General features: G+C 41.3%; 1 protein-coding gene across 2 annotated transcripts in view; it reads left to right on the top strand.

Moving 5' to 3' along the window:
- wdr81 (WD repeat domain 81) overlaps positions 1-25059 on the top strand; it is a 69050-nt gene that overhangs the window by 12121 nt on the left and 31870 nt on the right. Inside the window, exons 3-9 of one of the 2 annotated variants that reach the window (XM_062059824.1) lie at positions 8260-9884; positions 9951-11801; positions 11877-11984; positions 12072-12271; positions 17912-18093; positions 19607-19772; positions 20108-20273. In XM_062059824.1, coding sequence (XP_061915808.1) covers positions 8260-9884; positions 9951-11801; positions 11877-11984; positions 12072-12271; positions 17912-18093; positions 19607-19772; positions 20108-20273 — 4298 coding nt within the window. Of the gene's footprint in view, positions 1-8259; positions 11802-11876; positions 11985-12071; positions 12272-17911; positions 18094-19606; positions 19773-20107; positions 20274-25059 lie in introns of both variants that reach the window. The other variant, XM_062059823.1, reaches the window with a different exon arrangement.

Below are 25059 nucleotides of genomic sequence, written 5' to 3'. Positions count from 1 at the left end.
AGTATCTGTGTGCATGAGAGAGTGGAAAGAAAAGCATTGCTATAGTTTCACTTCATCTGCCTTTTTTTTACAACCTACTTGAAGTTGTATTTTTCTTTTTTTTTATCTTTTTTTTTTTCAAAGCCAATCAGAAAGAAGGGGCGGGTCTAACCATGCCCGCCCCCAAAGTACCAAAATGAAACATGACAGCGCGCGCGCAGAAAGGCACCGCGCGCGCGCAGAAAGGCGCCGCGCGCGCGCAAAAGGGTGTCGCGCGCGCACGAAGTGGAGAATCAGCGCGCGATAACAGTTTTTACGCGCTTGGATTTTTGGTACTAATGTGACGCCATATTATTGTTCATTTGCCTGATGGCCGAGGGGAAAAAACTGTCCAGGTGGCGGGAGGTGTGGGTCTGGTTGGAGCGTAGTCTCCTGCCTGAGGGGAGAGGGGAGAATAGTGTGTGTCCAGGGTGAGAAGAGTCAGCTGTGATCCGACCCACACGCCTCCTGGTCCTGGAGGAGAACAAGTCCTGGAGGGATGGGAGCTTGCAGCCAATCACCTTCTCAGCAGCACGTACCATAAAATAAGTATCATTTCTCAAAGGAGTGTGGCATCCGCTTTGTGGTTTGGAACTATTTTTGATTGACACGTCGGATAAGTGGTAGAAGATGAATGGATGGACTTTACGAGCAGGGGAGCATGTTGGGCAGCGCACACACACAGAGTACTTACAAGCAGACACAGTGTGTAGACAGAAAAGGGAGAATGGACGCATTTTGGTGTAAAAAGTAAAGATAAAGGTGAAGTTATAACACTGATACACCCTCAGGAAGAGCTTTTTTAAGACATGGCTAGCTAGCTAGCAGCTAATGTCCATCGGCAATCGGCAGCGTTTTAGCTACTTCTAAATCACTAATCCTGGTCTCCATGGCGACAAATAAAGTAACCTTATCACTGCAGGACGAGGAATAGCTAAACATGCTTGACTACACACCGTAGCTCACCGGCGTCACAATGTAAACAAACGCCATGGATGGATCTACATCTGACATCCACTGTAATGATACAAAGTACAAGAGCGTATCTAGTCGATACTACTCGGATTACATCGATATTTTTTTATCGTCACAAAATCTTTTTTCTTTTTAAAAAAAAATGCATATTATATTCATAAATTTTAGGAAATACACTACCGTTCAAAAGTTTGAGGTCACATGTAAATGTCCTTATTTTGGAAGGAAAAGCACTGTACTTTTCAATGAAGATAACTTTAAACTAGTCTTAACTTGAAAGAAATACACTCTATACATTGCTAATGTGGTAAATGACTATTCTAGCTGCAAATGTCTGCTTTTTGGTGCAATAGCTACATAGGTGTATAGAGGCCCATTTCCAGCAACTATCACTCCAGTGTTCTAATGGTACAATGTGTTTGCTCATTGGCTCAGAAGGCTAATTGATGATTAGAAAACCCTTGTGCAATCATGTTCACACATCTGAAAACACTTTAGCTCCTTACAGAAGCTACAAAACTGACCTTCCTTTGAGCAGATTGACTTTCTGGAGCATCACATTTGTGGGGTCAATTAAACGCTCAAAATGGCCAGAAAAAGAGAACTTTCATCTGAAACTCCACAGTCTATTCTTGTTCTTAGAAATGAAGGCTATTCCACTAAATTGTTTGGGTGACCCCAAACTTTTGAACGGTAGTGTATGTCCCTGGACACATGAGGACTTAAATTATGACCAATGTATGATCCTGTAACTACTTGGTATCAGATCGATACCTAAATGTGTGGTATCATCCAAAACTAATGTCAAGTATCCAAACAACAGAAGAATACATGATTATTACATTTTAACAGAAGTGTAGATAGAACATGTTAAAACTGAAAATAACCAGATATTAACAGTAAATGAACAAGTAGATTAATAATAATTTTTTACAGTTTGTCCCTCATAATAGGTGTATAAATGACACAATATGTTACTGCAGACTAATTAGGAGTCTTTGTTTGTTTACTTACTACTAAAAGACAAGTTGTCTAGTATGTTCACTATTTTATTTAAGGACTAAATGACAATAATAAACATATTTTCATGTACACTAAGATTTTTTGTTCAAATAAAGCCAATAATTACGTTTTATTTGTGGTCCCATTTATATAGAAAAGTATCGAAATACATTTTGGGGCCGCTACCGGTACCATAATATACCGTATTTTTCGGACTATAAGTCGCAGTTTTTTTCATAGTTTGGCCGGGGGTGCGACTTATACTCAGGAGCGACTTATGTGTGAAATGATGAACACATTAGCGTAAAATATCAAATAATATCATTGACGTAAGAGACTAGACGTATAAGATTTCATGGGATTTAGCGATTAGGAGTGACAGATTGTTTGGTAAACGTATAGCATGTTCTATATGTTATAGTTATTTGAATGACTCTTACCATAATATGTTACGTTAACATAGCAGTTGGTTATTTATGCCTCATATAACGTACACTTATTCAGCCTGTTGTTCACTATTCTTTATTTACTTTAAATTGCCTTTCAAATGTCTATTCTTGCTGTTGGCTTTTATCAAATACATTCCCCCAAAAAATGCGACTTATACTGCAGTGCGACTTATATATGTTTTTTTCCTTCTTTATTATGCATTTTCGGCCGGTGCGACTTATACTCCGGAGCGACTTATAGTCCGAAAAATACAGTAGGTATCAAGACAACCCAACAACAAGGTAAATCCCCTAATGTCATCAGGTGCTAAACATTATGTTGCTACTGGGCCCATGTGTTCTCAAAAATAAATGTTTAAAAAAACAACTTAGAGCATTGTCCAGCTGTTACTGACATATACTATACATGTTTCAATAACTTTTACTGCAAATGAATATTGGCTCCAATTATCGGTTATCTGCCTCCTTGACTATTAATAATCAGTATCAGTACCATATCGGTCGATCTCTCCTTCGCAAGTCCCCCATTTTTATTTCATAGCAGGGCTTGTTAAAGTTAAGTTAAAGTAGCAATGATTGTCACACACACACTAAGTGTGGTGAAATTTGTCCTCTGCATTTGACCCATCCCCTTGTTCACCCCCTGGGAGGTGAGGGGAGCAGTGAGCAGCAGCGGTGGCCGTGCCCGGGAATCATTTTTGGTGATTTAACCCCCAATTCCAAGCCTTGATGCTGAGTGCCAAGCAGGGAGGTAATGGCTCCCATTTTTTTTATAGTCTTTGGTATGACTCGTCCGGGGTTTGAACTCACGACCTACCAATCTCAGGGCGGACACTCTAACCACTAGGCCACTGAGAAGGTTCAAACAGAGATATTTTCACGGTGAAAGGCAATAACCTAAATGCTCTTTTAGTGGTTGTATTAACCGCCAGCGTCATCTGAAGAAGTAAGAAGTCCCTGGTTCACGTTTGTGTTTCATGGCAATGTGTTTTACAACTTTGAGGAAGTGTCTCTTCCTCTGTGCTAACCTCTCTGAAGACAGCTGTTTTACCAACCTCTGAGAAATATATAGAATGATTTTTAAAAAACTACATTTAATGGTGGGGCCAGTGCCTACTATTTACTTTAAACTTCTCTTTTTTTTCGAAACTACTATTTTATTTCTTGCAGTGAAGCGACAATTCTAATAACAGTAGAGTGACCATTTTTATTACTACAATTAGAGTAATACATGTAGCATTACATCTTAACCAGACTACATATAAATTAGATTAACAGGCTACGTATAATGCTATATTATTTTATGGATGTACAAAAGCCAAAAGCAGTGAAGTTGTCACGTTGTGTAAATGGTAAATAAAAAGAGAATACAATGTTTGCAAATCATTTTCAACTTATATTCAATTGAATAGACTGCAAAGACAAGATATTTAACGTTCCACCTGGAAAACGTAATTTTTTTGCAAATATTATCTTATTTGGAATTTGATGCCTGCAACATGTTTCAAAAAAGCTGGCACAAGTGGCAAAAAAGAGTGAGAAAGTTGAGGAATGCTCATCAAAGACTTATTTGGAACATCCCACAAGTGAACAGGCTAATTGGGAACAGGTGGGTGCCATGATTGGGTATAAAAGCAGTTTCCATGAAATGCTCAGTCATTCACAAACAAGGACGGGGCGAGAGTCACCACTTTGTCAACAAATGCCTGAGCAAATTGTTTAAGAACAACATTTCTCAACCAGTTATTGCAAGGAATTTAGGGATTTCACCATCTACGCTCCGTAATATCATCAAAAGGTTCAGAGAACTTGGAGAAATCACTGCACGTAAGCCATGATATTACGCACCTTCGATCCCTCAGGCGGTACTGCATCAAAAAGCAACATCAGTGTGTAAAGGATATCACCACATGGGCTCAGGAACACTTAAGAAAAACACTGTCAGTAACTACAGTTTGTCGCTACATCTGTAAGTGCAAGTTAAAACTCTACTATGCAAAGCGAAAGCCACTTATCAACAACACCCAGAAACGCCACTGGCTTCGCTGGGCTCCAGCTCATCTAAGATGGACTGATGCAAAGTGGAAAAGTGTTCTGTGGTCTGACGAGTCCACATTTCAAATTGTTTTTGGAAACTGTGGACGTCGTGTCCTCCGAAACAAAGCAGAAAAGAACCAACCGGATTGTTCTAGGCGCAAAGTTCAAAAGCCAGAATCTGTTATGGTATGAAATGAATGCCCAGTTAACATACTGAGTGTTTAAAATAGAAAGGACAATAAAAATGTTTTACATAACGAAGTAAATAAACGTGACCAATAATCGTGATTTCAATATCGATCAAAAATAATCGTGATTATTATTTTTGCCCTAATCGTGCAGCCCAATTTACAAGTGTCATCCCTGTTGGACAAGGAATAACTAAACATGCTACACTACACCATACACGCCCTAGGAGAATATGCTAACTGCAAGCTAGAGCTTGTGAATAAAGGTGGGTGGATTGATATAGATATCAACATTAGCAATACCAAGTGTAATAGCATTATACTTACAGAGGTTAGAATACATTTATATTTATTTATGATAAAAAAATAGTTTTTCTTATTTACAAACACAGGAAAAAAGTTGTGTTTTTAAATTAATTAATAATCATGTTATTAATTGTGATTACAATATCGATCAAAATAATTGGCATCATTATTTGTGCCATAATAATACTACTTTGTACTAGAAATGGCAACAATGGAGGATGAATGCCCCAAAACGAGAGGACAGAGGGAAAAGAAGGAGCTTATTGACTATTAGAAAAGTTGGTTTTGCGTAATATTATGTAACAAAACACCGGTTAATGTCTCCTAATTGATGCCTTTCTGGGATCCTTATACACCCACCATAATAATACCAGTATGTTGAAGCTCAGTACGTCTGACTATGGTAGCCGTAATGCTCCGACAACCCATCAAGCGGTGCGGCTTCGTAGCTTACCAAAGGCGTATGTGCGTGTGTTAGTGTTAGTGCTGGGCAAAAATCAAAAAACACAAATGGTTGTGACCATGCATAGAATGTTGTTGTGTGTCTGATGAGTATATTTGAGCAATTCATCTGTTATTGTACATTGTATTGTAATTAGAGATGTCCGATAATGGCTTTTTTGCCAATATTTCGATATTGTCCAACTCTTAATTACAGATTCTGATATCAAGCGATAACCGATATATACAGTGGTGGAATGAACACATTATTATGCCTCATTTTGTTGTGATGCCCCGCTGGATTCATTAAACAATGTAACAAGGTTTTCCAAAATAAATCAACTCAAGTTATGGAAAAAAGTGCCAACATGGCACTGCCATATTTATTATTGAAGGCACAAAGTGCATTCTTTTTTTTAACATGCCTCAAAACAGCAGCTTGGAATGTGGGACATGCTCTCCCTGAGATAATCCTGATAGCCACTACAACTATGGGAAATACTATACTTTGACTTTCACAAAGTGCATTATTTTTAATTTTTGTAAACATGCCTCAAAACAACAGCTACAAAAACAATGAAGGCACACAGCTTCAGTCCAGAGTATACTAGAGTAATAAAGTAAACAATAATATAGTCCTCATTTAGTGTAAAACTGCCTGGCATACTGTATAACAGGAAATTATAAACTGGGCTCAATCTGCCCTGCTCTAACGTATTTGTATGAGTAACACAAATGTGCTGCAAGCTAGTGGTGAGTGCTTGAAGTGGCCTAGCAGTCAGTCAGAGCTTCTGAAATGGTGCGTTGAGACAGGGCACCTCCGTTCACTGCAAGCTGCAAAGTGTGCGCCGTGCAGGGCAGACTAGCCACACCAAACTCCAGCGTAGTTTTTGCCATACTGCGTGCGTTGTCCCTGACCACAATGTGGGCTTTCGCCCTGGGGTGGTTTTTGTTGTATATTTGTTTTTTCTCTGCGGAGTCTTTAAAGGCCTACTGAAATGATTTTTTTTTAATTCAAACGGGAATAGCAGATCCATTCTATGTGTCATACTTGATCATTTCGCGATATTGCCATATTTTTGCTGAAAGGATTTAATAGAGAAAATCGACGATAAAGTTCGCAACTTTTGCTCGCTGATTAAAAAAAAGCCTTGCCTGTAGCGGAAGTAGCGTGACGTCACAGGAGCTAGTATTCCTCACAATTCCCCGTTGTTTACAATGGAGCGAGAGAGATTCGGACCGAGAAAGTGACGATTACCCCATTAATTTGAGCGAGGATGAAAGATTCGTAGATGAGGAACGTTACAGTGAAGGACTTGAGAGACAGTGATGGACGTATCTTTTTTCGCTCTGACCGTAACTTAGGTACAAGCTGGCTCATTGGATTCCACACTCTCCTTTTTCTATTGTGGATCACGGCTTTGTATTTTAAACCACCTGGGATACTATATCCTCTTGAAAATGAGAGTCCAGAACGCAAAATGGACATTCAGTGCCTTTTATCTCCACGACAATACATCGGCGAAATGCTTTAGCTACGAGCTAACGTGATAGCATCGTGCTTTAACTGCATATAGAAACAAAAAAATAAAGGATAGAAGGAAGGATAGATAGAAAATCAACAATACTATTAAACCGTGGACATGTAAATACACTGTTAATGCTTTCCAGGCTGGCAAAGGTTAACAATGCTGTGCTAACGACGCCATTGAAGCTAACTTAGCAACTTAGCAACGGGACCTCACAGAGCTATGCTAAAAACATTAGCTCTCCACCTACGCCAGCCCTCATCTACTCATCAACACCCGTGCTCACCTGCGTTCCAGCGATCGGCAGAAGGACGAAGGACTTCACCCGATGCTTTTGGCGGCCCGGAGACGTAGGAAGTCAAGGTGAGGTCGGCGGCTAGCACGGCTAGCGCGGCTAGCGCTCCAACAAAGTCCTCCTGGTTGTGTTGCTGTAGTCCGCTGCTAATACACCGATCCCACCTACAACTGTCTTCTTTGCAGCCTTCATTGTTCATTAAACAAATTGCAAAAGATGTCCAGAATACTGTGGAATTATGAAATGAAAACAGAGCTTTTTGTATAGGATTCTACGGGTACCATAACTTCCGTTACTCTGACTTCGTCACGCGCATACGTCATCATACCGCGACGTTTCAGCCGGATATTTCCCGGGAAGTTTTAAAAGTCACTTTATAAGTTAACCCGGCCGTATTGGCATGTGTTGCAATGTTAAGATTTCATCATTGATGTATAAACTATCAGACTGCGTGGTCGGTAGTAGTAGGTTTCAGTAGGCCTTTAAGCGACAACTGGTGGTACTACTTTTTTCCGGTGTTTGCTTTTCATCCATCTTCCGCTTGTATTCACGGTGTATCTCCTTATGATTCTTGAAGAGGTGGGAGATCAAATTGCTTGTATTAAAGGAAGACGTCTTGGTTCCTCCTCGCATAACCAACTTTTTGCAGTTATTGCAAATTGCCAGTTTTTTATCCGTCAGACACACTTTAAAATAATCCCAAACCATAGACATGGTGCCATTAGTCAGTCACCGAGCTCGCTGGCTTGTTAGCCACGGCTACAGCACCGGCAACAACACACTCTTGTTGTTGTTGTTATGAGGTCATCAAGCGTCGCCAGTAAACCTCTCATGCTGCAGTCGTCAACTCCTGTGTTGTGTAGGGGAGAGGGGATATGTACCGCTCCGTACAGCGGCGGTTTAAAAAGTCATTAATTACTTTTTGAAATCGATAATTTCAGATATTACATTTTAAAGCATTTACATCTCTAATTGTAATGACATAACTGTAACGCCTTTCTGCTTTTTTTATCTTCCAGGAATCTGTGGCGTGAAGCCCACTCTAAACGTGTGCAGCCATACGCCAGAGCCACTGAGCAGATGCATGTTGCAGCTGTGGACGCAGTGAGACACGCACTGCAGAAGCTTTTTAACTCCACATTCATCTCATGTGACAAAGTGTCCCAATCCCTCTCTCCAGCCAGAGAGAAGGAGAAAGAAAACTTCTTGCCATCCACTCTTTCAAATTCTTTAAAGTCCCACTCAGTGTGTCCCAATGTTCTAACTGCAGAGTGTCTGCTGGAGACAACTGAGATGCTCTATATAGTTTTACCTTACAGTCAGTATTCACTTTATGACATTGTCTCCTTCAGCCCAGCCAAGTTAGCCAATAGTCATGCCAAAGTTTTGTTCATTCTGTACCAGTTGCTCACAGCCATGCAGGCTTGTCACACTGCAGGATTGTCCTGTGGAGATCTCTCCTTGCTGGATGTTGCAGTTGATGAGAAGCTTTGCAGCCATCTTAAACTCAACCTGGCCCATTTTGAGGAACTGGGCACCAATGGGTCTACAAGCAATGACGTCACTGCGAGGCAGATGCCTAAAAGTGCCGTGACAAGCGGAAGCGCCTGTTCAAGTCAGAACCAAATGCTTTGCAAGGACTGCTTTGATGACCTCAAGACTTTAGTTCTTGACTGGGTCCATGGGCGGGTCAGTAACTATCACTACTTGATGGAACTCAACAGATTAGCGGGACGGCGAGAAGGAGACCCAAATTACCACCCTGTGCTGCCATGGGTGGTTGATTTTACTGTGCCATTTGGAAAATTCAGAGATCTCAGAAGGTCCAAGTTCAGACTCAACAAAGGAGATAAGCAGCTGGACTTCACCTACGAGATGACCAAAGAGGCTTTGGCAGCTGCAGTGGGAAATGGCATAGGTGGAGTTGGTGTAGCAGGAGACCTCAGTGGATCTGTCAGTGCCAGTGGTGCCGGACATTCAGACCACCTTCACGTACCTCATCACATATCTGATGTGCTCTCTGACATTACATACTATGTCTACAAAGCTCGGCAGACACCTAAATCTGTGCTGTGCAGCCATGTGAGGTCCCAGTGGGAGCCTAATGAGTACCCCTCCAGTATGGAACGCATGCAGAGTTGGACCCCTGATGAGTGCATTCCAGAGTTCTACACTGATCCGTCTATTTTCCGCTCAATCCACCCTGACATGCCAGACCTAGATGTGCCTTCCTGGTGCAAGTCCTGTGAGGTGTTTATCGAGGTCCATCGGCGCCTCCTGGAAAGCAGGGAAGTGTCCCAGAACCTGCACCATTGGATAGACCTCACTTTTGGCTACAAACTTTCAGGTAAAGAAGCAGTCAAAGCCAAGAATGTGTGCTTGCACCTAGTAGATAACCACACCAATCTGACAACTTACGGTGTGGTCCAGTTGTTTGACCAGCCCCACCCACCTCGTTTATCAGCTTCTCAGTATGCTCCCGCCGAACCACCTTTTCTTGGCCTTGCTGCGCTTAATGTGCCTTCTCTACACATCCCACAAATCAACACCGTATCTGACTCTGTAGATGGAATGGTGCTGGAATCCACAGGTTGTGAATCCAGTGGATGGACCATGGTAGACAAAGATGTAGAGCTTGAACAAGGTACTGAAGCCCTGGATTCATTAATGTCCACTGGCTCATCTAATACTGCGTCGTCCTCTGTTCCAGCGGGAGGGAAGATGGGAGACATCGCACTTGTATCGCAGTCCCCTACGTCTTCCTCTGGTGACGTTCCAAGCAGTTTGGGCCCAGGTTTACGCAATGTCATGCTCCAAAGAAGTGGACCAGCCAATAAAAAACACGGGGAGGGAAGTGTGACCACCTCCAATGCTGAGGACGTCAAGATCATTCTTCCTGAGGGTTTCAGCCCCCTGCAACCTTTGGAAGAGCTGGAGAAGTTAAACAACTTTCTCGTGAAGAGTTTGCTTGCCCGAGTGTCGCAGCCACCTGAAGCTAGTGAAGCCACAGATGAAGTTGAGTTGATCGAAACTCCAACCTCTTTCACACAGCTCTACCAAAGAGATATGCAGGCTCTTGGCGTACTCGTTGCGGAGATATTTTACTCCTCGAAAGTGAGAGGGTTGATGCCAGGTGCCCCCCTCAGACAACGTTTCTGTGCTGTTATGGAAATGTGCTCCGTTGGCCTTCGTGATATTCCACTCCCTTTACATTATGCTCTTCAGAAACTGCTACTAATGGAAAAACACTCCCAAACATATCTTAAAGTGGCGGGTCGTTGTCCACGTCCGCTTCTTTTTAACTATGATGCCATCTGTGATGGCCTTCCGCCTCCAAACCCTGCCCAATTACTGAATACATTCATTACCCCGTTTCCTTTCCCTTCATATTTTGCAGCACTCCATCGCTTTATTGTTTCGTACCACGACAAGATGGAGACTGTGTGTAGCCTTCAAGGAAGAGATGTGGTCTTCCATTTGTGGCAGCAGTTAGAAACGCTTTTGCGAACCAATATCACAGCTGAGGGCCTTGAGATTCTCTTGCCCTTCATTCTGGCCATTATGCTTGAGGAGTCCACTGCTGTCTATGCAGCTTGGTACTTGTTTGAGCCAATTTCAAGAGTCCTGGGTCCTAGAAACGCAAACAAGTTTCTTCTGAAGCCACTAGTCAGCGTTTATGAAAACCCCCACTGCCTGCGGGGACGTTTTTATCTGTACACCGACTGTTTCGTTCTGCAGCTCATCATGAGGCTCGGCCTGCAGGCCTTTCTCTCCAACTTGCTTCCCCATGTGCTGCAGGTCCTCACTGGTTTCGAAAGCTGTTCATCCGGTTCTGCCGGAGAGATTTGTAAAGGGATGCGTAGTGGAACTTGCAACCTAGGAGAGGAGGAGGAAGAGGGCTTTCAGGCTGGTGATGTGCGCTCCTCCTCTGGGTCAGTCAGCGGGAACATAAGCGGTGGCAACGGGGCTAGCGGAGGTGTTGGTGCTGGGGGGGAAACTGGGCTGGTTGACTACTCCTCAGGCATCAGTTTCAATGATCAGGTGTTTCTCTCAGAGTCGGAGGACTTTCAAAATGAGTTCTACATTAACAATGGCACAGGGTGCGACAGTGGGAAACAGCCGGGGCAGAACTCTACAGCCAAGGACCAAGACCAAGAGTCTTTGAGCATGGGTAAACTTAGCGACAAAAGTAGTACAAGCGAACTCTCATTAGGCGACGGGGACTCAATGCGTGATCGAGCTAGTCTCAAATCGGCCGACAGCAGCCAGGATCTCAAACAAGCCAGCGAGGGAGAAGAGGGCGCAGAGGTGGATGATGTGGAGATGACGGAGGCTAATGATTGTAAACTGCAGGAAGACGACCCTTCGACCCCCAAGTTGGAGATGTCTTTCTCTGGTTGCACAGAAGATTCAGGGGCTACTCTTACAACTCTGGAAAATGAGTTTGTGAACAGAATGGTGCTGGAGGAAGCAGAGAAACATATTATGGGGGAGCAGGAGGAAGAGGCAGAGCATGAGCCATCAGAGGACTCTCAGGAGAAAGAGCAAAAAATTCTCTTAGGTGAGTGTTTGATCTTTTTTTGTTAAATGATCATGTCCATTCAGAGCCTGTTTAAAAGCACATCTCCATTCACAGATACAGTCTGCAAAACAGTTCGCTGGCTCTCCGCCAAACTTGGACCAACCGTGACGTCTCGATGCGTGGCCAGGAACTTGCTGCGATTACTCACAAATTGTTACATCGGTGCGTACACATTAAATGTCCAATGGAATGCCAACATCCAATATGTGTCAGGTAACAAAGCTCACTTCTAACACACTTTACCCAAAGACCCCGAGAGCCACCAGTTTGTTACTCCTGGACCTGAAGAGACTAATCTAGAGAGCGTGGGAATGGGCAGCGTGTATGAGAAGAGACCTGTTGTGGGAGACGAGACAGCCGGACCTGTGTTAGACTGTCTCATTTACATCGCTCAGCTTTACGGAGAACCTGTACTCACGTATCAGTACCTGCCCTATATAGGATACCTGGTAAGCGCTGGTCACCAGTAGGTATAATAGAATACTCATTCATACGCCCAGGGGTGTAACGGTTTTGTAGATACTGCGGTTTCAAAGTCTTCACAATAACGCCGTGACACGTGACTGTATCGAACTGAAACTTGGTGTGTAGTTGTTTTTGGCTCCTTAGCGTTTGCCGGGTCTGAAAAGAAACAACATGTCCGAGAATCCTCTGCACGGCGTGGGACCGGCTAGGTGGGGGTGGGGAACGCCCAGGTGTGTTCGTAGTAGATAAGAAGAACTGCAGTATTTTCAAACATTTCATCAATATCTCTCCAGGGATTTTTGAGTTATGTTGCTAACAAACATACAAACAAACCCTGGCGAAAACAACCTTTTTGGTGGAGGTAAGAAAGTCTGCGTTCTGCAAAGCAAAGCCCACCAGTTTCGTCTGGAGCGTTTCCAAGGCAATTCTTCGCAGCGCACGGACGGAAATCATAAAAAAAAAACTGTACATCGCGGGAAATACGAGTAAACTGAAAAACTTTTCAATGAATCCTTAAAGGCCTACTGAAAGCCACTACTACCGACCACGCAGTCTGATAGTTTATATATCAATGATGAAATCTTAACATTGCAACACATGCCAATACGGCCAGGTTAAAGGGAAACTTCGGTTTTTTTCAACCTGGGCCCTGTTTTCATAATTTTTTCTGTATATGTGAGTGCTGGATAAAACATTTTTTGAGGTCGCGCCAGTATTGAGCAGGGCAGGCAGCCTCCAGCCCAGCTAACGCTCGTACACAGGGCAACTGGCTCTCGTCAAAATTCGGCCTATAAACATGCATTTTTTTCACACTGACAGGCTCAGATAGTTACAATGAGTGTCCGACAACATACTAGAAAGGAGAAATTAACGTATGTCTCTACCTTTAGCTGGAGATCGCTGTTTGTTGTGAGCTGTGTCCAAATCTCACCACGCTACAAATCTCGTTCCGAAATCTCGCGATAACTCGCGACAAAACACCGGTGGAAAAACAGTTACCTGACTGAGGTGAAGAGAGATGACTGAAGTGATTTTCTGTTGGATTACAGATTAGTCTTCGGTAATCCAACAGAAAATCACTTCAGTCATCTCTCTTCACCTCAGTCAGGTAACTGTTTTTCCACCGGTGTTTTGTCGCGAGTTATCGCGAGATTTCGGAACGAGATTTGTCAGATTTACAGATTTACAGATTAGTCTTCGGTAATCCAACAGAAAATCACTTCAGTCATCTCTCTTCACCTCAGTCAGGTAACTGTTTTTCCACCGGTGTTTTGTCGCGAGTTATCGCGAGATTTCGGAACGAGATTTGTAGCGTGGTGAGATTTGGACACAGCTCACAACAAACAGCGATCTCCAGCTAAAGGTAGAGACATACGTTAATTTCTCCTTTCTAGTATGTTGTCGGACACTCATTGTAACTATCTGAGCCTGTCAGTGTGAAAAAAATGCATGTTTATAGGCCGAATTTTGACGAGAGCCAGTTGCCCTGTGTACGAGCGTTAGCTGGGCTGGAGGCTGCCTGCCCTGCTCAATACTGGCGCGACCTCAAAAAATGTTTTATCCAGCACTCACATATACAGAAAAAATTATGAAAACAGGGCCCAGGTTGAAAAAAACCGAAGTTTCCCTTTAACTTATAAAGTGACATTTTAAAATTCCCGGGAAATATCCGGCTGAAACATCGCGGTATGATGACGTATGCGCGTGACGAAGTCAGAGTAACGGAAGTTATGGTACCCCGTAGAATCCTATACAAAAAGCTCTGTTTTCATTTCATAATTCCACAGTATTCTGGACATCTTTTGCAATTTTTTTAATGAACAATGAAGGCTGCAAAGAAGACAGTTGTAGGTGGGATCAGTGTATTAGCAGCGGACTACAGCAACACAACCAGGAGGACTTTGTTGGAGCGCTAGCCGCGCTAGCCGCCGACTTCACCTTGACTTCCTACGTCTCCGGGCCACCAAACGCATCGGGTGAAGTCCTTCGTCCTTCTGCCGATCGCTGGAACGCAGGTGAGCACGGGTGTTGATGAGCAAATGAGGGCTGGCTGGCGTAGGTGGAGAGCTAATGTTTTTAGCATAGCTCTGTGCAGTCGGGTTGCTAAGTTAGCTTCAATGGCGTCGTTAGCACAGCATTGTTAACCTTCGCCAGCCTGGAAAGCATTAACCGTGTATTTACATGTCCACGGTTTAATAGTATTGTTGATTTTCTATCTATACTTCCAGTCAGGGGTTTATTTCTTTTGTTTCTATATGCAGTTAAAGCAAGATGCTATCACGTTAGCTCGTAGCTAAAGCATTTCGCCGATGTATTGTCGTGGAGATAAAAGGCACTGAATGTCCATTTCGCGTTCTCGACTCTCATTTTCAAGAGGATATAGTATCCCAGGTGGTTTCAAATACAAATCTGTGATCTACAATAAAAAAAGGAGAGTGTGGAATCCAATGAGCCAGCTTGTACCTAAGTTATGGTCAGAGCGAAAAAAGATACGTCCATCGCTGCCTCTCAAGTCATTCACTGTAACGTTCCTCATCTACGAATCTTTCATCCTCGCTCAAATTAATGGGGTAATCATCACTTTCTCGCTCCTAATCTCTCTCGCTCCATTGTAAACAACGGGGAATTGTGAGGAATACTAGCTCCTGTGACGTCACGCTACTTCCGCTACAGGCAAGGCTTTTTTTTATCAGCGAGCAAAAGTTGCGAACTTTATCGTCGATTTTCTCTACTAAATCCTTTCAGCAAAAATATGGCAATATCGCGAAATGATCAAGTATGACACATAGAATGGATCTGCTATTCCCGTTTAAATAAAAAAAAATCATTTCAGTAGGCCTTTAAACAATCCATCCATCCGTTTCCCACCGATTGTCTCTGTCGATTTTGTGGGGAGGGCAGGAGACTATTGAGCTGCGCTCGGGCGTAAGGCAGCACCCCTGGACAAGTCGCCACCTCATTCACCGTCACCCAAAAAAGATATTTGAAGCCAAAGATCCCTTTGTGAGGTATTAACATTATTAAAAGTTAAATTGTTAGTTAACTTTTTTTTTTTTTTTCAGAAAACAGCATATTCTAGACCAGAGCTGGGCAAATATTTTGACTCGGGGGCCACATTGAGAGAAAAAATGTGTCTGGGGGGCCAATGTGTATGTGTATAAATGACATACACATTTAGCCATAAAAACCTGCTGTACAGTATGTGTGTTTGGGTCCCTTTTTTTTCAGGAACACTAATACCAAAAGTCACAATGTCCGATAGAATTCTAAAAAAGTTATAACTGACAACCTCAAAAAAACGGAATTCATTTTTACAGTTTTTACTGAATGGGACACCCAAAATGTACATGAAAATAAAGAAAGTGGGATTTACAATATTAACTATGAACAATAAAACACTGAATATTAACAACATATAGACATCACTCTAAAACACAACAAAAATGTAACAAATGGCAAAATATGAATGCAAAGTGTCATAAACATCTACAATATGATATATTTCACTTCTATGCAGAAATTTGTTGTAGAAATGTGCTTCCACATCTGTTTCTGACACATGTGTTTGGGGCTGGCTGCTCTGCAAACAAGCCCCGCCCACTCTGCTTGGTCCTGGTCTGAGCTGCTGTGACCTAGATATCCGTAATAGCTCAAAAGTGCAGATTTCAACCATTGAAATACTTTCTATAGTTCAAGACTTACGCTCATTTCAAAACATCACTGCACATCATAATGGTGACTACACTTTTGATGTTAAAGGTCTAAAAAAATGATGTAGAACGTCCGGCGGGCCGGATTGAAAATCTTAAAGGGCCCGCGGGCCCTATTTTGCCCAGGTCTGTTCTAGACTAAAATAAACATGTCCACTGTGAAGGGCACTGCTTCTCAGAAAGTAAAAGTTGAAAGACACTAAACTGAACATTATTGTTTTATACTGGATGTTTACATTGTCACTTTAAAGGCCTACTGAAATGATTTTTTTTTTATTCAAACGGGGATAGCAGATCCATTCTATGTGTCATACTTGATCATTTCGCGATATTGCCATATTTTTGCTGAAAGGATTTAGTAGAGAACATCGACGATAAAGTTCGCAACTTTTGGTCGCTGATAAAAAAAAGCCTTGCCTGTACCGGAAGTAGCGTGACGTCACAGGTTGAAAGGCTCCTCACATTTCCCCATTGTTTACACCAGCAGCGAGAGCGATTCGGACCGAGAAAGCGACGATTACCCCATTAATTTGAGCCAGGATGAAAGATTCGTGGATGAGGAACGCAAGAGTGAAGGACTAGAGTGCAGTGCAGGACGCATCTTATTACGCTCTGACCGTAACTTAGGTACAAGCTGGCTCATTGGATTCCACACTCTCTCCTTTTTATATTGTGGATCACGGATTTGTATTTTAAACCACCTGGGATACTATATCCTCTTGAAAATGAGAGTCCAGAACGCAAAATGGACATTCAGTGCCTTTTATCTCCACGACAATACATCGGCGAAATGCTTTAGCTACGAGCTAACGTGATAGGGGCTTAACTGCAGATAGAAACAAAAGAAATAAACCCCTGACTGGAAGGAAAGACAGAAAATCAACAATACTATTAAACCATGGACATGTAACTACACGGTTAATGCTTTCCAGCCTGGCGAAGCTTAACAATGCTGTTGCTAACGACGCCATTGAAGCTAACTTAGCAACGGGACCTCACAGAGCTATGCTAAAAACATTAGCTAGCCACCTACGCCAGCCAGCCCTCATCTGCTCATCAACACCCGTGCTCACCTGCGTTCCAGCGATCGACGGTGCGACGAAGGACTTCACCCGATCATCCGTGCGGTCGGCGGCTAGCGTTGGATAGCGCGTCTGTTATCCAAGTCAAAGTCCTCCTGCTTGTGTTGCTGCAGCCAGCCGCTAATACACCGATCCCACCTACAGCTTTCTTCTTTGCAGTCTTCATTGTTCATTAAACAAATTGCAAAAGATTCACCAACACAGATGTCCAGAATACTGTGGAATTTTGAGATGAAAACAGAGCTTTCTGTATTGGATTCAATGGAGTCCGATACCTCCGTTTCAACCATTGACGTCACGCGCATACGTCATCATACATAGACGTTTTCAAGCGGAAGTTGAGCGGGAAATGTAAAATGTCACTTTATAAGTTAACCCGGTCGTATTGGCATGTGTTGCAATGTTAAGATGTCATCATTGATATATAAACTATCAGACTGCGTGGTTGCTAGTAGTGGCTTTCAGTAGGCCTTTAAAGACAATCAATTGTTAGGTTTTTTTTAGTATTTGTTTGAAACAGTGGATGTTTCTGCACTATTCTTTGCACTTCAAAAATAAGTTTGCAGTATGATTACAACATTTTAGCATAATGCTTGTGTTCAGTTACAGTAAGTGTTTATCCTGAATATTCCTGCCACTTCATTTTACACTCTATGGTATTAAAAATTATTTTTTTTTTGGACATATACCACAATAATATCGTACCGTGGCCCTAATACCGTGATAATAGCGTACCGTGAGATTTTGATACCGTTACATCCCTAACAAGCACTATAAACCACCTGTGTAAAATTGTTAGTGTCTTTAGGGCTTGAAATGTGTTTGTCTGCAGGTGTCTCCACCCTCTTCGCAGCGTCTCAACACGCGTAAGGAGGCCAGCCTGCTGGGAGCTGTTGCACTTACAAAGAAGATCATTGTCTTTCTTTCTGATACCACGCTCATGGACATGCTCATGAAAATTAACCAGGATGTACTTCTGCCGCTTCTGGACCTGCTTACCAACCCCCACATGGGGTAAGACGCACATTTTATATGCAGCATCGTGCCAAACTGAACGTTACAAGGGAATATCTAAGACAGGGGTCACCAACGCGGTGCCCGCGGGCACCAGGTAGCCCGTAAGGACCAGATGAGTAGCCCGCTGGCCTGTTCTAAAAATAGCTCAAATAGCAGCACTTACCAGTGAGCTGCCTCTATTTTTTAAATGTTATTTATTTACTAGCAAGCTGGTCTCGCTTTGCCCGACATTTTTAATTCTAAGAGAGACAAAACTCAAATAGAATTTGAAAATCCAAGAAAATATTTTAAAGACTTGGTCTTCACTTCTTTAAATAAATTCATTAATTTTTTTACTTTGCTTCTTATAACTTTCAGAAAGACAATTTTAGAGAAAAAATACAACCTTAAAAATTATTTTAGGATTTTTAAACACATATACCTTTTTACCTTTTAAATTCCTTCCTCTTCTTTTCTGACAAATTAAATCAATGTTCAAATAAATTAAAAAAAATTATTGTAAAGAATAATAGACACATTTTAATTTAATTCTTCATTTTAGCTTCTGTTTTTTCAACGAAGAATATTTGTGAAATATTTCTTCAAACTTATGATTAAAATTCAAAAAAATTATTCTGGCAAATCTATAAAATCTGTAGAATCAAATTTGAATCTTATTTCAAAGTATTTTGAATTTCTTTTAAAATTTTTGTTCTGGAAAATCTAGAAGAAATAATGATTTGTCTTTTTTAGAAATATAGCTTGGTCCAATTTGTTATATATTCTAACAAAGTGTAGATTGGATTTTAACCTATTTAAAATATTTCATCAAAATTCTAAAATTAATCTTAATCAGGAAAAATTACTAATGATGTTCCATAAATTATTTTTTTAATTTTTTCAAAAAGATTAAAATTAGCTAGTTTTCCTCTTCTTTTTTTCGGTTGAATTTTGAATTTTAAAGAGTCGAAATTGAAGATAGACTATGTTTCAAAATTTAATTGTCATTTTTTTCGTGTTTTCTCCTCTTTTAAAGCGTTCAATTAAGTGTAAATATCATTAATTATTAATAATAACATAGAGTTAAAGGTAAATTGAGCAAATTGGCTATTTCTGGCAATTTATTTAAGTGTGTATCAAACTGGTAGCCCTTCGCATTAATCAGTACCCAAAAAGTAGCTCTTGGTTTCAAAAAGGTTGGTGACCCCTGATCTAAGACGATACATTCTGGCAGGTTGGCTGCTGCGAGCTAGTTTACGTCATTAAACTGTATAATCTTCTCGTGAGATCTCTTATTGAGGATGCTCATGTTTTTGGAATAGGTGATGGCAACAATCCCGCCAAAAAGCAGGCATAGTTATTTTTCTGCTGCTGAACTCTTAATACGATATGTTTACACCTAACTGACATCATGTCTGACAGTGTTCTGCCATTATAGACTTTGGTGATTCCTCAGTGCATGTTTATGTTTTTTCTTCAGGACTACAGCTGGCTAGTTTTTTTATTCACTTCCATGTTCTGCTGTACCCAGGTTCCCCAGCGGGGGGCAGTGTCGCACAGCTGTGTGTCTCAAGACACTCAGCCTGATGGCCCTCATCTGCCTTCGCATTGGGAGGGAGATGGTGCAGCAGCATATGGCAGACACGCTGCGCCAGTTCTTTGCCATTTTCTCCCTGCTACATTTTCTGCAGCCCCAGGTAGTGGAGCATGTCACTCACACAGACTAACAAGTGTCCTTGTCAAGTTTATTTCTAGAATATATTCAGCAGGCAGGCCCGTCAGGACAAGCTTTATGAAAAACAAAAGGGGGAATAAAGGCAGATGAAAACGTGGATAAAAATAGAAACAAGAGACAGGAACTTGGAATAGAACTGCCTGACTGACAAGGAAGGAGATTGAAAGAGAGTATGTATTTGTGAGGATGTGGTGCAAGTTAGTTGATCCTCTTCTGGTAAATTAGAGAAGTTTTTTTCTTTGTAATAACAATCTTCTTTCAAGCAATGACTTATGATAACTTCCTCTCTCTCTGTAGATTGGAAGTGCCGCCCGCAGAGTTGTAGGAGAGGTGACGGTGGTGGACGTTAGGACACCTACAAAGTCCAGTGAGACCTATGAGTTGGCCGTCTTGGAGGAACTGCAAAGTGTGTTTAGCACAGAGATGGCACATGCTTCCTACATCCCGTTTTACTGCCTCATTGGTAAGGAAAAAACTCAGTGTAAGTGAAATACAAAAACAGTCCAGTCTCTGCCAAACCACCTTAGAATTTGGTATGTGTTTGGTGTGGAGATCTAAACTAAAACAATACAACTAAGCCATGTGTCCAACAAGTAGTACGGATGAATGTGTTTCCCATCTTTTCATGCAGATCAAATACTGCACTGTTTAAAAGTCTGGGTTTAGATGCAGGATGTGTTGGTTCTGCTATTGAACTCTGGGAAATGATTTCACGCATCCCGGCATGCGCCTCGCAAAATCCAAAAGGGAAAAACGCCAGTGAGTTAATTTGTGTCGTTCTCGGTCAAACTATGTTTGGCAGACGTGTGTCAGGAAGCAAGAACAAACGAGGAGATTGTAACGGGAGAGCATTTTACACACGTGCACTGTGCTTACAACCATAAAACATGCTAGAAGTAAGCGTGCGAAACCCTTAAACAACAGATTGCCACTGTAGAATAGAATAGAAAGTACTTTATTGGTCCCTGGGGGAAATTCAGCACCACAGTTCGCTCACAATAGACAATAAACACTTTTTTTTTTTTTTCATGTGAATAATATCAATCTATCAATGTTTATGATCGGTAGGTTGGAGTTCAAATCCCAGCCGAGTCATACCAAAGACTATAAAAATGGGACCCATAACCTCCCTGCTTGGCACTCAGCAACACGGGTTGGAGTTGGGGGTTAAGTCACCAAAATGATTCCCGGGTGCGGCGCCGCTGCTGCCCACTGCTCCCCAAGGGGATGGGTCAAATGCAGAGGACAAATTTCACCGCATCTAGTGTGTGTGTGACAATCATTGGTATCTTTAATCTTTAATCTTTAATCTTTATTTATATAGCCATAAAGCACAAGTGTCTCAAAGGGCTGCACAAGCCACAACGACATCCTCGGTTCAGATCCCATATATATATATATATATATATATATATATATACAGTCTATTATACAGCATTATTCACATGTGAATAATATAAATACAGTCTATTATACAGCATTATTCACATGTGAATAACATAAATACAGTCTATTATACAGCATTATTCACATGTGAATAATATAAATACAGTCTATTAAACAGTATTATTCACATGTAAATAACATAAATACAGTCTATTATACAGCATTATTCACATGTGAATGATATAAATACAGTCTATTATACAGCATTATTCACATGTGAATAATATAAATACAGTCTATTATACAGCATTATTCACATGTGAATAATATAAATACAGTCTATTATACATCATTATTCACATGTGAATAACATAGTCTATAATACAGCATTATTCAAATATGAATAATTTAAATACAGTCTATTATACAGCATTATTCACATGTGAATAACATAAATACAGTCTATTATATAGCATTATTCACATGTGAATAACATAAATACAGTCTATTATACAGCATTATTCACATGTGAATAACATAAATACAGTCTATTATATAGCATTATTCACATGTGAATAACATAAATACAGTCTATTATACAGCATTATTCACATGTGAATAATATAAATACAGTCTATTATACAGCATTATTCACATGTGAATAACATAAATACAGTCTATTATACAGCATTATTCACATGTGAATAATATAAATACATCATACATTTACAGTACATATATAGTCAAAAGGAACATATGCATTATACTGTATGGTGAACACTTCATATCAACACTTCACTTCAGCAAGAATGACCCAAATATAAAACATATTCTAAATCAAAATAATGTTTTCGTGCTCATGTTTTTAATATGACTAAATGGCAAGGTTAAGGAAGTATTATTGTAGCGAAAACTATTTGCTAACATGTATCTTAATCCGTGCGCCTGTAATCCAATGCACGTGCGTGTGTACTATTTTGTGTGTCTGTATATCAATCTGAGTGTGTGCATTTAGATCCGCGTACCTGTGTTTTAAGTTGTCTGTCCCTAATCAGAAAGAAGCCTTTATAGGCTGTCTACTTACACCTGACTTCTGTGACACTTCTGCCATGTACGATTTGAGCGAGCGCGTCCAGATTGGTGAGCTTGTTATACAATGCGTGCGTGCATTCAGAAGTGCGTAATACAATTTGCTTGTGCCTATCATTCAACCAACCACCATGCAATTTAAACCAATCAGAAACAACGTACAGCTAACGTAGTGAAAGAGACGCCAAAACCCGCCTTAATTTGTTTCTGATTGTTTGAAATTGCTTAGTGTCTTCCGTGGTTGGTTAAATGAAGGCACAACGGATTGATGGCTTGGTCTGGGATAGTTCATTTCGATCTGTATAGGGATTTGAACATGTAAAAAAAGAGCTTTGAGCGTGACTCACAATGTAACCCTTTCTCACGCTACACACCACACTTGACAATTCTCATGCTTATATTCCCTATTCGCTACTGGATATATTTGACATAATAATAAACTTTGGTTTTCGCTGCTTCCCGTAGTTTGAGTAACTCTGATTGATTAAAGTAACCAGTCCCCGTCTCAGCCATTCATCGATTGTGCCTACATTTAACCAAACACGGAAGACACTATGCAAGTTTTGGTGGTAGCGGGGGTGTATTTTGTAGCATCCCGGAAGAGTTAGTACTGCAAAGGGTTCTGAGTATATGTTTTGTTGTGTTACGGTGCGGATGTTCTCCCGAAATGTGTTTGTCATTCTTGTTTGGTGTGGATTCACAGTGTGGCGTATATTTCTAACAGTGTTAAAGTAACGTGTATCGCTGTTGATCAAGTGTGCGTTGCATTCACGTGTGTGTGCGTACAGAGGCCGCACATATCTTGTGACTGGGCCGGCACGTTGTTAGAATGGATGAAAAGCTGACGTGACGACAGCTCGTAGAGGACGTTAAAGGCAGTGCCTTTAAAGCACGCCCCCAATACTGTGGTTCGGGTGGACTACGAGATATAATGACTGATGAACACCCTGGTTGGATAATGAAGGTTGCCTCAGCTCAAAGCCTGAGCCCCGACATGAATGAACTAGCATCCAAGAAAAGATGGCAGGTATCTGGCTTGGGTACATCAGATTAGATCAGTGTGTTGCAAATTGAGCAGTTTAAAGTCCTGAATGGTTGCTTTATTCATTGTTATTTTATTTTCTAATTTATTAGCCTGTGGAAAAAGTTAATGTTGATATTTACCACAGAAGGCTGCAAATAGAAAAGAGGCATTACATGTTTATTGTATTTGATATGCCATTGATATTTTTTAATTATTATTATTATTATTTGAAACTGGATTTTGCATGTCACTATAAAGTTATATAAGCCTTGCTTGTTCAATATTCAATGCAAAACTTTTTTGGGTCCCTATTAAAAGCTTAATTTGTTCAACCTTGGCCCGCGGCTTTGTTCAGTTTTACATTTTGGCTCACTCTGTATTTGAGTTTGACACCCCCGGTGTACTGTGTCAAAGGCAGCGCACAGGTCCAGCAGAACCAAGACTGACACGTTTCCTGCGTCTTTGTTTAGGCGGAAATCATTTGTCACCTTGATCAGCTCTGTTTCACTGCTGTGGTGGGGTCTAAAGCCTGATTGGAAAGTATCCACAACATTGATTCGGCCAAAAATGGCAGTTTTGATAGTTGTTCAGTACTGTAGCATCTAGACTACTCTTTTTTAAGAGAGGCTTAACGACAGCAGTTAAGGTTTTTGGAAATGTTCCAGTCTGAAGTGAGATGTTAACTAGATGAGCGGATTGTAAATGGTAAACAGCTCAGCACAGACTTTAAAAATCCAGTGGGTTACTCTTTAAGGCAGCATGTTGATGGACTCAGACTGTGGATGATTTCTTAAACTGTTTTGTCAGTGACAGCAGAGAAATGTGCCAGCTTTAGTTGACTAGCTGGCAGTAGAGTAGCTATTTGTTTGCCAGGAAGTTATTGCATTTTTAATGCCTTGAACTTTATCATGAAAGAATATTGCAAACTCATTGCACTTTGATGTAGAAATGAGTTGGATTGGAAGTGAAATTGGAGTGTTTGTTAATCTGTTTACTGTAGCAAACAGGACACGGGAGTTGTTAGCACAGTTTGTGATGATTTCAGAAAAAAATGTTTCCCTTGTTCTACGCAAAGTCTTGATGAACATATTTAGCTTTTCTTTGTAAATCTCATAATACATTTGGGGCTTTGATTTGCCCTTTGCGCCAATTTTGTTTGGCACTGCGGCACTCCCTTTTCTGTGCCCAGACCGAGTCTTCATTTCCCCATAGCGCCTTTTGCCTAACCTGACTCTCGCCAGACCCTTGTAGTTGGCTGAGCTCCACACAAGGGTCTGGGCTCGAAGGCATTGCAAACTCTCTCCAGATAGCAAAAATAATAATGAACCAATCAGGATCGCCGGGCAGGATTTCATAGATGTGACGTAGCGCCGAAGGGACTGTTTGATTCAAACAATCGTGTGCTGACATTGATTCTGCTATTGCAACTGTTTTGCGGCATCGATCGAGTATCAATTATTTAAAAGATGGACAGACAACGGTTTGGAAGGCATTTATTGGTGGCAAAGATGTTTTGGCCCCAGCGTGGCTCTCATCAGCGTCACAGCTTGATTTCCATGTGAGTGGTTGAAGTAGCACGTCATTCAAGATAACGGACAAGTGCTTTATCCAATCACATAAAATGATTTTTTTTACATGGCCCGCCTTCTGAAATACATCTCCAATTGAGAACTCCCAGATTCTTGTGTGGAGCTCAGCCAACGACAAGGTTACTTTTATTCTAACCTCAAAAGGAGCAATGGTGTCCAAA

Source organism: Entelurus aequoreus, linkage group LG10 (assembly GCF_033978785.1).
Source record: "Entelurus aequoreus isolate RoL-2023_Sb linkage group LG10, RoL_Eaeq_v1.1, whole genome shotgun sequence".
Classification (NCBI taxonomy): Eukaryota; Metazoa; Chordata; class Actinopteri; order Syngnathiformes; family Syngnathidae; genus Entelurus; species Entelurus aequoreus.
Note: the sequence above shows the minus strand (reverse complement) of the source record. Positions and strands in the feature narration are given on the sequence as shown.